This window comes from Prunus avium, chromosome 2, assembly GCF_965620075.1.
Source record: "Prunus avium chromosome 2, drPruAviu1.hap1.1, whole genome shotgun sequence".
Classification (NCBI taxonomy): domain Eukaryota; kingdom Viridiplantae; phylum Streptophyta; class Magnoliopsida; order Rosales; family Rosaceae; genus Prunus; species Prunus avium.
Genome location: NC_142285.1, coordinates 8,934,967 through 8,949,531, shown reverse-complemented (window position 1 = coordinate 8,949,531; position 14,565 = coordinate 8,934,967). Strand labels below are relative to the sequence as shown.

The 14,565-nt window shown below is 38.9% G+C and overlaps 1 protein-coding gene across 1 annotated transcript; it reads left to right on the top strand.

The window, feature by feature from the left end:
- LOC110772721 (Polynucleotidyl transferase, ribonuclease H-like superfamily protein) lies at nt 1-14,330 on the top strand. The gene is made up of 8 exons (XM_021977180.2): nt 1-327; nt 1,127-1,240; nt 2,510-2,586; nt 4,425-4,506; nt 4,674-4,729; nt 5,601-5,687; nt 6,945-7,035; nt 13,914-14,330. The coding sequence occupies exons 1-8, from the start codon at nt 213-215 to the stop codon at nt 14,027-14,029; spliced, it is 738 nt and encodes a 245-aa protein (XP_021832872.2). The 5' UTR covers nt 1-212; the 3' UTR covers nt 14,030-14,330.
- Nucleotides 14,331-14,565: the final 235 nt, after the last annotated feature.

The window sequence follows — 14,565 nt, the reverse complement described above, 5'->3', positions numbered from 1 at the left end:
ATATATTTTCTTCAAAGCTTACCTATGGTACAGCCCACCACAGCCTTGATTGTGGTTTCGCCCTTGACCTTTGCTTCTCCCAGCAGTAGCTCTGTTTGAACGACCAGAGAGTTGCAGTTGAAGTTTCATGCTAGAGTTGACGACCCTGTCTGAAATGGCTTGCTAAGGGTTTCAGTTCAAATTGCCCAAAACCCAACCAACCAATCGACACAATGGAGGACCTCGCAAATGCGTTCTCTGTGCTGGAGCTTGACGCTGAAGACGACGATCAAGCGCGAGAGGCCACTTCTGTTTCCAAAAACAAAGATGACACTACAAAATCTTCAGGTTAATTCGTTTTCCATAGTTACTGTAAGTGCCAAGGTTAGGGTTTAGGGTTTAGGCATTTCTGAAAGCCATTGCTTATCTGAAATGCTAGCTTATGCTAAATGCAACTGCTTTTCTCATCTTCCAAGAGTTGCTTTTGATTATTCAGCCCCAAAATTGTGAACAAGTTGGATAAAAGCTGGACGCTTTTTTTAGTTTTCTGGATTGGTTGTGTATCAGATTAAGCTTTCCTGAACTTGCTGGTTACTAGTGAAGCTTCCTGAACTTATTTGGCTGTGTATTTCTAGGGGTATTGATTGAGCCGAATAGGAAGGATTTCTAGGCCTACGGATCTGATTCAGCTAATTTCTGGGGGTCCCTAGGAAATATTTATTGACTTTTATACTTTTTATTTATATTCATGGATGTTATATATTTACATATACAACTCAATTGAAGATGTCCCATAGCCAACAAAGTTCTTATTTTTGAATAGGTCTGTTTTTGGGAGCCTTTTCTCGCTGTTGTTGGTTGTGAGGTTTTGTTTTGTTTTGTTTGACGATGGTGTTGTACAGTGGATATCTTATCCACTGTAACTTTTATTTTCATTTAGCTGTAGTAAAAGTTTGTTTCTCACGATTAAAATTCATAATTTTTTCTTAATATTTTCTTTAAATGGAAGCCATGTTCATCATAGACTATAAACTGGGTATTTATTTAACCATATATGGTTTACTCTAGGTGACTATTGGTTGATAATCTAGCTGGGGTGATTGAAGTATATGAATATCTTCATTCTAATGATTTATCTTTGAGACAGGCAAGAAGACGGAGAAGAAGGTCAACAACTCTGATAACATGTTGCTAGTAAAAGAGAAAGAGAGTCAGCAAAATCACAAGTTGCCCCTGGTATGGATTGACTTGGAAATGACTGGTGAGGATTATATTGGTTGGTCAGAATATAAGAATGTCTAACTAAATAACAATGATAATTTGTTTGCTACTCTTGGGAGATAAACTCTATGGGAATTATTTATATGGAGTAAATACATGTTACAGGACAGAAATTAATTGTTGTTAATGCCCATGGAAAGGCATCTCTCAGTTTCTTTTCATGTTCCCCTCTAATCTTCTCCCATCTCTGTAGAATCTCTTTGCCACATAACACTGCTAGTATGTTTTTTTCCCTCTTCCATCTTTCCATGGTTGAGATATCCGGACGTTGTAGACCTTTCTCCCTGTGCTTCTTGATTGAGAATATCATTGTCAGTCTAGACTTGACAGAAGGCCTTGGTGTCTTGAGTCATAGGTATTCTCTCCTGTAAGTCCTTTTTCAACACATTGATAATCAATCACACCGTTCCAATGTTTAGTCCATCCCTTATTATTTGGAAGACGAAAGTTCCTGGTCATGGTTGAATAAATACTTATCAGGTCCTTCAATCAAAGGGGCCATATTTTCATTTATCCCCTCACTGGTTTACTAGGTGGAAAGGGGTTGCAGAGAGCATTGATCATCTCTTTCTTCATTGTCCAGTGGCTTTGAGATTGACTTGGATGCTGCCCTTCTCATGTAATGCCTTATTTGTGGAGAGTTTGTGTGCTTTTAGTGGACGGTAGAAGGTAAAGGTGCTCCCGACATGTGGCGTGTTACCCATAATTTTGGCGATATGGACTGAGAGGAGCAACTTAATATTTAGGGGAAGGATGGGCAGTCTGTCGTTTGCCTATGGGATAAGGCTAGATTAATGGCTTTGCTTTGGGCACCAGTTTCTGTTGCATTATTTGACTGCCCCTTCTTTCTTCTAAATATTTGGATTGGATGCTGCTGTTTCTTAGGTTTTCTGATTGTAGTTGACTGGTTCTTGTTCTGTTTTGTTTGGATAGGAGTCGTTTTGACTGTTTTTCCTGCTAAGGATGTTCGGCCTAGATTGAGAGTTGTTTATTCGTGGACTAGTAGTTGACTATGATTGTAGTTTTCAGATTTTTTTACTTTTTACTATACTCATTCTGTTTCCTATCTGAAAACAAAAATAATGAGGCACATATAATATGTAATGCTAGACCTGTACTTAAATCAAAGTTACCTATTCTTATGTTGTCTGTTTACAGACCAATTAATAATTTCTATGGTAAACTTGCCCTAAAATGTGATGACATGAAGATTTTCAAATTTATCTTCCCTTTTACTTCTGTCGTGCAGGTTTAAATGTTGAAGTTGATCGGATACTAGAGATTGCCTGTATAATTACTGATGGAAAATTAACCAAATCAGTAGAGGTATTTTCTCAATTAGCATCAGATTTGCATAATTTTTTAAATTTTATTTTAGGGTTATATTTTTCTCTATGCCTCTGTTTGTGTTTTTCCATTTTCATATTTTGCAAGTGTTGTTTATTACGTCATATATCAACACAATTAAATCTTCTCATTTATCTTTCCATGTTTAAAATCTGCAACTGCAGTTGTTAACTACTTTATTGATCATCACCATTTAGTCTTCTCATTTATTTGTATCTTTGTCACTGATTGCTATTTAAAAGATTGTAATTTTAAAGGAGTGAACTTCAGTAAATGGTATCATTTTCAATATTTTATCTTTTCTTATTAATAATTATATTTTAGCACACATAATTTTGTTTGTTCCATATATGTTTTATTGACTTTATCCACTGACTGAAGATATACATTCTTTCATTTTCTGCCCCGTGGAAAGATATAATGAAATCTTGTGTTCACAAGTAAATCCTGTCAGTGAAACATCATATATTGGGACATATTCTGAGATTTTGTGAAAGAATGGTTATAAAAAGCCAACTATATGCCTCAAATGCCCTGAGTTTTCTCTCAGTAGAGTATTCATACATAATTAACATGCATGTCCTATAAATTTATAATTTTTTTTGCTGCATCTATTTGCATCCAATCCATTTTTTCTTAGTTTTTGGTATGTTATTCTGAAGAAAACATTCAGAAAATAGTACTTCCTCTTTTTAGATATGACATGTGTGCTAAAGAGTCCATCAGTCAGTCGATCAATTCTCTTCCTTCAGTTAATTGAATTTCGATTTGCTATGTAGGGGAACTCTAAGAATATCTGTCAGCAGTTTGTAATTTATTTATGTGATTTTGGCGAGTGTTTGAGACTCATGATATCTTGTGGTGGGGTTAGTATATAGTTATTTGAAATTGGCTCTCACCTGGCTTTACTTATCGAGTGATGGCTCGGGACTTATAACCCAACAAAGAATCTTTTCAAATTCTCACTCTCACTCTAGCCCCACACCCGACAAGAAGTTTCAGAAGACCAAAATATCTCAGATAGGTTCATTACTAGGTTTCAAAAGGGCAGGGTTGAGTTTTGACAATCCTAAAAGAAGTTTCAGGACTGATATTCACTAGCATCTTAACTATGATGAGAACACTCCAAGGCTTCTTCATTCTCCCATTTTCTTCCTTAAGAGACTGGAAATGGGTCGTCTTCATCAAATCTGTTCCTGTCATCATATTTCTAGTGGAGGGGTACCATTACCTCCCTCAGGGATCCACCCACTCATTGAACCAAATTCATGAGTACTTGGGAAGGCTGGATCATTATTTGATAGCTTTGTCTTCGTAAGCTGCCATTTGGGCCTTCTTCTTGGTTCTATTATCATCCTGTGGAATATTCATAGACATGGTTGCTGTAATTAATAAGCTGACAGGATACAGGGCATAAAAAAGATAATAGGTGTAAACTAGGACCTGTTGTTTAACTTACCAAGATAGCACATGAATGTTCAACTTTTTCAGCGTCTTTTTCCCCAACTCTTGTTTAACTCAAATTGTTGTTTTTGGGATTGTAAAGGCTACATCCTTTAAATTCGAAGATGTTAAACAGAACACCTGACTGAGTTAAGGATGTTTATTTATGCGAATTAAATGAGATGTTATCCTTTCCCTTTATTCTTATTCTTATCTTATTTTGGTTCACTTGTTTATTTTATTTTATTTTTATCATTTGTGCTCAATTTCAAAATGCATCTTGATTCCCTAACTAGTATTGGCCCATGGTTTCCTTATCTTTAAAAATAAAATTAAAAATTAAAAAAAACTCTTTCTTCCCTTTTATCTTTCAGGGCCCTGATTTGGTTATTCATCAAACTAAGGAGTGTTTAGATAGGATGGGAGAATGGTGTCAAAGTCATCATGAAGCTAGTGGTAAGCAGGGTGTTATAAACCGCCGTCCAACATTGTACACCTCTTAGTAACATTATGTATGCAGATACGTTCTATTTAGCTCCATGCATCATAACTTAGGCATGAATGTATTATCATTTTAACATATGGTGTATGATTTCACGACTAACAAACTTTATTAAATTTAGGGTTGACAAAAAAGGTGCTCGAAAGTACAATCAGTGAAAGAGAAGCTGAAAAGCAGGTGTGTAAGAACTCTTTTTAGAAATAAGCTTTTGTTTGTTGTTTTTGCTTCTAGCATATGCACATTTCTGAACCGTGTGACCATGTTAAGCAACACCACTAAATTTTGATAAAGATGTTTTGTAATTTCTGGAGTGTTGCTGGCCTTTCTGTAATACTTCCTTTCTATGACTCTGCTACTCCTGAAGTCGACTTTTGGTATTCCAAAACAGCTTCAATAACCTCATCATTAAATTTTCTCCTTTTCCTAAGCAACCCTTGGTATTTCTACACAACCTTTATTACTTTATTACAGAAGCTGAATGGCTCTTTAAGTATGACCGACTCTTATAACTAGACCCCGGAAAAAGTGAAAGTTAATAATTATCTACATCAGGATGTAATTAAGAATATAATGCACTCATGGAACTTTAGTTTTGGTTGGTATCATTAATAATTATTCTATACTTGGATAATAGTCTGGTTTTTTTTTCTAATTAACATGCATGTGATTCTAATAACATGTGTTTAATTATAGGATTGAATATATAAGATAATTTTTTCCATGGAATTACCTTTAAAGAAGTCTGCCTCTCTCGTTGTTTAAATAACAAGGGACCTGGAACCTTTGGACATCCCCTTGTGCAGAGAAGAGAATTTGGTACCCATTGTGCTTTTCCTTAGTTGTTTTTGAATAAGAATTATTCCACCTATTTGTGATGAATAACTGAGATTATTTATTTGTACATATATACTACTTATTCAGTAATCATCCTCTTTTTACTTCAATTGTGACCTTTAGCTACACTCTAGTTATATTCGTTATTGATATTCCAGTTGAGTACTTTTTCTTTATATTTCTGTGTAAACAAGTGTATGTTTCAATACTGCAGGTCATAGAATTTGTAAAGAGAAACGTAGGAACATATACACCTCAGTTAGCAGGCAATTCAGTTTATGTGGATTTTGCATTTTTAAAGGTAATGTGAATCACCTTTCCTGGATTTTATTTATAATTAACTCAATTTGAAGTATTTGGTTATTAATAAAACGTTGCGGTATGGAAGTCTCGTCTTTCACTCAAATGAGACGCACCTATATATTTTGTAAGCTAATGAGCATGCAAGGAAATACCACACTATGCAGCAGATTTGTTATGTCCATTTTTCACTTATTTAGCTGTTTTTTTTCTGTTATGTCTGAACTTGAAAGCTTTTCATGCCGCTATTGTGAACTTGAAATCTAGAAAGGGCAAATCATGAGGGCAGGGGAGCTTCGAGAAGGGTTTTTGTAAAAATAAGGAGAGAATAAGATGCATCAATCATAACTCATAGAAATTTAGAACAATTTTAGTTGGGAACTTCTTCAAAGTAAGAAACTAAATAAGAAGCAAATCTCTTAATTTAGGCAACTAAGTCGCACCCTTAAACAAAGAATCCTAATTATAGAGCATAATTTTACCCTCAAGCAGAGAATTGGTGGCTTGATATTACAGTTGAGGATTACACCATTATAACTAGAACATGATTTTATTAGACTTGGGAAGGATAACAACATGAAGAGAAGATAAGGCACTCTACTGGGGCGGTGGTCTTCCCACAAAAGTGGAAGCAGTAAAAGTTCTGGATGTTAGGCCTATTAGCTCAGTATCAAGCTTGTATAAAATTTAACTTTTTTTCCCAAAGATTGAGGAAGGTGCTGGGAGATTCTATTTCACAAGCGCAAAGGGCATTTGTAAAAGGATGTCAATAATTTTTTTCCGGGTACAGGGAGAAAGGACAGCAGATTTTAGATGTGGTACTTTTAATTGAAAATGTGGTTGTGGAGGAAGTGAGAACAAAGAAAGAAGGATTAGTTTTTAAAGTTGATTTTGATTTTTGAAAAAGCCTATGACTGTGGATTGTGGTTTATTGGATTTTGCTTTGGAACGAAAGGGGTTTCTTGGGCTGTTTTGAGCGAGTGGATTAGGGGATGTTTGTATTCAGCTAATTTTTTCAATTTATCATTAAGAATAAATTATGTATTCTGGAAGATAAACTTGAGCTATTGCCTTGATCGCCTATGTTTTTCCTCAATAAAAATGAAGGGTTTGTACTTGTATGTGTTTTGAAAGATAAGATAAGCTTGGGTTGTGCCCTTGGCTGCCCATGTTTTTCCTCATTTTGTTATCGTAGTCTATTTGAATTTAATTAGCCTGGTTGGATTTCTTAACAGTTTTTTTCTTCTTTGTCTGTCAGAAATACATGCCAGATTTGGCTAGCCTTTTCTCCCATGTAATAGTGGATGTTAGTAGTGTTAAAGCTTTGTGCATTCGCTGGTATCCTAGAGGTAAAAATTCTTACACTACCTGGTTAATCCTGTAGTTTATCTCTACCACTAAAAAGACAAGTAAATTCTCTAAATTGGTTTTAATTTTTTCTTCAATTGTTTTAATACTCTCCTCCCATGTTGATATGCTTGAAACTTCATCCTAGACAAGTTAAAGTGCTTTCATGCTATGTAGCCACTATGACCACTTTAAGGCCATCAGAACTAATAACACGGTATACTAAAACCTTTCTTTTTTTTTTTTTGAAAAGAAACAGTATTATTCAAATAGGATTACAAAACAGAAAGAAAAAGCTCTGCACTACAACACTACTGCTTTCCAATCTAGGTGGATAAGCTGAAAGCTGATATCCTTAAATTCTACAGAAACAGAGGCCCAAAGAGATGCCCAGACTCGGATACGATCCCATATCATCTCTACCTCGTCCCCCATCACATTCTCAAAAATTCTCCTATTCCTTTCCCCCCATATTTGCCAGAAAATTGCCATCATGGCACAGTTTCCCAACACTAAACCCTTCCTCCTCCCACCAAAGAATCTGAACCTGGCATCCAACACCTCACTACAAGTTGCAAAGTTTCCCCATGTTATCCCCGTCTCCCGGGATAGCTTAGCCCACAGGGACGAGGCAAAGGGACATAGCAAAAAGAGGTGATCCACAGATTCATTTTCTTTTTTGCACAGGACACACCAATTAGGAGAGAAATACCAGCTGGGTCTTTTCCTTTGGACCAAGTCGCATGTGTTAATTCTGCCTTGAGCGATTAGCCAAACTAGTACTTTTACCTTAGGGGGAGCTTTAGATTTCCAGATTACAGCTGGAGGGAAGCAGAGATTTGGATGGGGATTTACCATCAGGTGCCTAGTAAAAGAAGTACAGGAGAATACTCCTGAGGGCTCTAAGTTCCAAACTCTGGTGTCGCATCTACTAAGAACCAACATGACCTGTTCCAATCTGAAAAGTAGCTCAGATAGTTCCTCTATTTCCTCATCCCTTAGGTTTCTACGGAACCCAAAGTCCCAGCTTAGTGGAAGGGCATTCCTGTCTATAGAGATGTCTGCGATTTTGGCATTTTGTTTACGAGATAGTCGGAAAAGGCGAGGGAACCTCTCCCCCAAAGTCGTATCTCCCAGCCACACATCTTCCCAAAATCTTACTCTTTCACCATTTCCGACCTTGAGGCGACAACAAGCAGCAAAATAACCCCAAACTTTGATTATTTCAGTCCATGGACATCGGCTGGAACCTACCGATATTATTTTAGAGTCCCACCCATTCACCTGTAACCCATACTTACTCTTAATCACATCGTACCAGAGGGTATTGGTTTCATTTTGGAATCTCCATAGCCACTTCCCAAGTAAGGCCTCATTACGTTTCCTTAGATTTCCAATCCCGAGTCCCCCATTTTCCTTTGGTAAGGACACTACCTCCCATTTCACCAAGTGGTCCTTCCTACCTTCCTCCACACCTTCCCACAGAAAGTTTCTGATTGTCTTCTCCAGCCGTTTTGCCACACTAGCTGGAATTCGGAATAGTGATAAATAGTAAGTTGGTAGGCTGCTCAATACTGCCTGAATTAGAGTCAATCTTCCCCCTCGAGATAGAAACGCCTTGCTCCAACCTTCTAACCTTCGTTCTACTTTCTCTAAAACCGGGTCCCAAAAAGGTAAGCTCCTAGGTTTTCCCCCAAGAGGCAGCCCAAGGTAAGTCAGAGGCCAGCTTCCTTTGCCACAACCTATCTCAACGGACAGGCCCTCTACTTCACTGTTTTCTGCATTAATCCCAACAATTGAGCATTTTCCTCTATTTATTTTCAGACCAGAACACAAGTTGAAAACCTCCAGAATATTTAGAAGATTGCGAAGATTTCCTTCCTTGTCAGATAGGAAAAAAATAGTGTCATCTGCAAACTGAAGGTGTGAAACCATCACCCTATCTCTTCCCACAACCAGCCCCTCCACCAAACCCCTTTCTTTGGCCCTTGTGCAGAGTCTGCTCAGTGAGTCTGCTACCAAAGTAAACAGAAAAGGAGACAAAGGGTCTCCTTGTCTGATTCCCCTAGAGGCTCCAAACTTTCCCCTTGGCCTTCCGTTTAATAAAACTGAGTAGTTTGCAGATTGAAGGCACCCTTTTATCCATTTCCGCCAAGTCAGACCAAAGGCCTTTTTTTCCAGCACATAATCCAGAAAGCCCCAATCAACATGGTCGTAGGCTTTCTCAAAGTCAATCTTGAATACGAACCCCTTTTGCTTCTTCTTTCTCGTTTCCTCCACCACCTCATTAGCAATCAATACCGCATCCAAAATCTGCCTATTCTTTATGAAGGCACCTTGCGTTTGAGGAATGGTGTCCTCCAACACCTCTCTCAAGCGCGCTGCCAAGACCTTTGCTATGATTTTGTACAGGCTTGAGATCAAGCTAATAGGTCTAAAATCGCCCACTTTGAGTGCTTCGACCTTTTTAGGTATTAGGCAGATGTAGGTCTCGTTAGTAACCCTATTCACCACACCTGACTCATGAAATTCCTCAAACACCCTCACTAGATCGCCTTTTACGATCGACCAGCAGTGTTGAAAACAGGCCAAGGACATACCGTCAGGGCCTGGAGACTTATCCTTCCCGCACTCGAAGACAGCTCTTTTAATTTCCTCTTCTTCAAAAGGTCTTTCCAACCATGAAGCCTTCGTCTCCTCCAAGGCACTCCAGTCTAGACCATCTAGTCTAGGCCTATCCCGGTCCTCACTTGAGTATAGGTTCTTGAAATATAGCAATATTTCCTGTTCTATTCTGCCATCATCCCCAGTTAAGGACCCATCTGCCAATTCCAATTTTTCAATTAAGTTTCGCTTCTTTCTGCAGTTTACAATTCTATGAAAAAACTTTGAGTTTGTGTCCCCCTCTTTTGCCCACACCACCTTTGCTCTTTGTCTCCACATACTCTCTTCTTTGAAAACCAGCTCTTCATATCTTAGCCTCAACTGAGCTCTTTCCTGTCTTCCAACTTGTGATAGATGGCCCCCCTCCTCCATTCGGTCTAGATCCTTAATTCGAACCTCTGCTTGTTTCAATTCAGAGTTCAGCTCACTGTTAATTTCTTTACTCCAAGCCTTCACTCTATCTTTCACAGTCTTTAATTTCTTCATGAACTTGAAACCTTCCCACCCTTGTTGATGCTCTTCTAACCACCATTCTTTGAATTTTCCTCTGAAGTCGTGCTGCTTCAGCCACCAATTCTCAAATTTAAAAGGTACCGGTCCCCATTTCTTTGCATTCAGATCCAATAAGATAGGGCAGTGGTCAGAGATTACCCTAGGGAGAGCCACCAGCCTAGCGTGCGGAAATAATTCCTCCCAATGTGGATTGAACAAGAACCTGTCCAACTTTCTTAAAACTGCATTCTCCCTCATATTTGACCATGTAAAAGCAGCATTGTGAAGAACTGGATCACATAGGTTTGTCTCCCTTATGAAGTCATTAAACACAGTCATACTCCTTGTGATTCTTCCCCCGTTAGATTTTTCAGATGGGGATCTAGTAATATTAAAATCTCCTCCAATGCACCATTTCGAGCCACATAACCCATATAAAGCAGCCAATTCTTCCCACAGCAAAATTCTTTCTCTTGAACCGTTTGGTCCATACACCCCTGTCAGCCACCACTCTTTTCCTTCTGTGTCTATACAATTGATGGAGGTCGTGTATGAGCCCACCAAAGACTCATTCACCTTAATAGCTTTTGTGTTCCACATGACTAGAATCCCTCCTGACGACCCGCAAGATGGGGTAAAGACCCATTCCTTAAATCTCGTTCCCCAGATACTTCCAATTAATTTCCGGTCAATGGACATCTTTTTTGTTTCCTGGATCAACACAATATCTGCACCCTGCGTCTTTAGCAGCTTCTTGACCACCTCTCTTTTTTTCCTCCCTCCCAAGCCCCTAACATTCCAGCTTACTATCTTCATTGGATCACTGAGTTGCTGCCCTCTTTTCCTTTCTCTCTTTTCCTTTCATAACTCACCCCGAATTTCAGATTTTCCAATTCTCGTTTTCCTTTTCTTTTTTTCACACTTTTTCCATCTTGGTTGTTCTCTGTACAGCTGTTCTCTTTCGCCCATCTCAGGTCCATATTTTCTAACATTGATTCCAAGATTTTCAGATTTCCATTGTGGCCACCTTCCTTATTCTCAACATGTGTTGAGCCCAGCTCCTGATTCATCCCCTCTTGCTGGTCTCCCTTCTCAAGAAACAACTGTTGTAGGTAGTATTCCCCTGTTACTTCTTCCCCCATAACCTCCAAATCCACTGTATCTTCGTACTCAGACACCATCTCAGAGCTTGAGGATTCTTCCTGATTATCCATTTCTGTGCAGTTGCCCAAATCCCGATCTGATTCGAGTCCCGAATCTGACCCTGGATCCTGAGTCTTGAAATAGCCGCCCATAAACTCCATATCAGTTTGTGTTTCTGCATCTGATAGGTCGCAGAAACTTTTCTGAGTTCCATCGATGAGGCCAACTTCCTCTTCATCAGATCCCTCCTGTTGCACGAAACCATCTACAGAGTCTTTGTCAGAGTGGTTCAGCACGAGTGGCCCTTTTCTTTTACTTTGTTTTTTTGAGCCACCTTCCTTAATCTGCTCACGTTGATTTCCAAAGCTGTAGGGGAAAGCACGTGCTAGACCCCTTCCTTTGCTTTTGTTCTGTCCAAATCTTGTAAAGAATCTTGACTCTGATGTAGGGGACTTTAAATCCACCCACTTGCTTCTCAGGCCCACTCCAAAGTCACTGTTGCGAGTGGGCTTGTTTGTTGGCAGCAATAAAATATCATGGGCTTTCCAAACCTGTTTGTTCTTTTCATTTTGGTGACTTAGGCCCATTATCCTCCCCCTGCCTTTGGGCCCAACTTCAGCTTCTCTGCTGCCCAAGCTGGTATCTTTGAACACCCCTCTGTCCCTAACTTCCACGTTGTACAATTCTTTTGATGTTGCACGCGACTGTTGGTTAAGCGTGCATGTTTCCATGTTGCTGCCACAAACCAGTGGTGGTATCCACGTGACCTGGAGATCAGCGGACCCGCATGCGTTTCTTTTTCCTGTATATCTGCCATCTATCGAGGCAGCCTCGAAATAAGGCCCTCCTTCCTTTGTCTTCTGTTTTTCCCGGCGGTTTGCTCTGACCCAAGTCGGCGCCGGATTAAAATCCAGTGGGTTATTACGATCTGGCTGGGATGGTCTTATCGCTGGTGAAATCGGTCTGATTTGAACATAATACACCTCATTTCCTTCTGCTAGTTTGAGTAATTCGGGTAAGAAACCGACCAAGTTCTTCCTGACTTTCAGTTTGGCTTCAAAGAGATATTTCAGCTTCTCCGTGTTCCAACTCACCTCCAGCAGACCCCCGCAGGCGTCACCAATTCGTTCAAGGTACTTTTTGGACCACCAATGAATCGGAAGCCCAGTGACAGCAATCCATCCCCCATAACTTACCACTTTTGTTATGTTATTCTTCAAACTTTGCTCCCAGCACCATAATAACACCTCTGGTTGTCCATCTATCTTCAACTTACTTGCTCTCCCTACCCTTGTTGCCTCCTCCTTACTGTTGCAAGCGAAAAAAGCTCTGTTATTTTGGTATGGAAATAGCTCTACTCTGAAATGGAGCCAGCTTCCCAAGGCTTTTTCAATGTCCTTCCAAGTCTGGTGTACTACTTGTCTTTCACAGGCTACCACCCAACTCCAGTTTTGCATTTCTCTTCCCGTGGCTGATTGGGACAAGTTGTGTTGTTCCACTATAGTATCTGCCTTCTCCTTTTCCGCTTTTGTTTGCACCGCCTCCTTGTATGACTTAGTTGTGGTAATAGTTCTAGCAGCCGGCTCATTCTGGTTCTCTCTCCTAAACTCAGGTCCACTCTTTAAGGCGGTTTCGCCGAATAAGACTATCTCTAAGCTTTCCTCCAGTTTTCTCCACCCCATCCCTCTTGTACCCTGTGGACATACAACGGACGATACAACTCCATGCAGACATTTCGACAACCTCAGAAAGTGTCCGTTCTTATTGCTTGATTTCTCCATCCACAGTTGATAGGAATCTCCTCTAAATTTTCGAAAGAAGCTCTGTTCCCCCCTACCCACAACATCTTGTATCTGATTTAAAATCCACCGGGCACATCCCAGTTCGACGGATATGTGGAAAACTTTCTCTTTGAGTCTCTCACTAATCAAAATAGACCCCCCGAAAGATAAATCATCAATCTGAATACAAAAAGTTTTAGCTTCAATCCTAAAAACTCTAGGGATGTGTCTCACACTCCTCACTACCCGGTCTCTCCCCCTATGCATGATAGGAACTAGTCCTTGCTATTTTTGTGCCATAACCATCTTGATTTTTAGCCGATGAAATATTTAATTTTGCAAAAGTACGCCAGTAAGTAGAATTTGTACTAAAACCTTTCTTTAGTTGACTTTCTTTTACTACAACAATGTACGGCCTTGTAATTCGCCACCAATTTTTAGTTGACTAATAGAAACTGTGTTTGTATATGAACAACACTGGTGACAAAGAGCTTAACAATGATGAGGAATATGGTGGTTAAGAAATATTAAATTGAATAATTTTCTAAAGTTGTTGGAATGACCTTCAAAACTGAGCCCATGGGAAAATGTGGACAAGCCACCCACCTCTTCATGATATGTGGAATAGTATTAAAAAAGTTTTCAAGCAATGCAAATTTTAATCCTTTTTGTCTTCATCTTGTTTGTTACCTTAGCTTGTTATGTGGCTTCTCAGAACTTGGTTGGGCATTTTTTTTGCTGCTCTGTATATTGAAATGTGTTTGCCTGGAAACTTCATTTGTATTGTCCTTGTTTTACAGATAATAAGAAAGCCCCTACTAAAGAAAATAATCACAGAGCCATGGATGATATTAGAGAAAGTATCAAGGAACTTAAATACTACAAGGAGAATATATTCAAAGCATTTAAAAAATGATACAAGGCGGCTCCAAAGTTCTAATTCTATGGATTGCTTCATTGAGGTTTGACTTGGAAAGTACTTCCATACTAGCAGCTTATGTACAATTAGTTCTGACCCTTTATACATGTCTGTCCATTGCACTGTAACGAAAACTATGTCGATGCATTGAACTATCAAGGATTAATTTGTGTCGGGAATCTATCATGTGGTGATTGTTTTTAATCTTAAATTTCATTAGAGATTTGGTTGTACTTAATGTTAATAGATCTCGTTCCTCGACTCTTAATTGTATGATTGTTTTTTTCTTTGCCTTAAATCTAATTGCAAGTGTTACATTTGTTTCTTAAATACTGAAAAGCATCCTAAAGAAACAATTTGACAAGTTTTCAGTGCCCTTAGAAGGAACTGGGTTGCCTAATCTTACACAACTCAAATTGTTGGTGTGTTTACTCTAGACGGTTTCAAGTTTTTGAGATTCTTGTTTTTTCGTTTTCCACAATTAGATGGTTGAATAGGATTTAATTTGTCTTTGATACATTTTATTTCCTCCT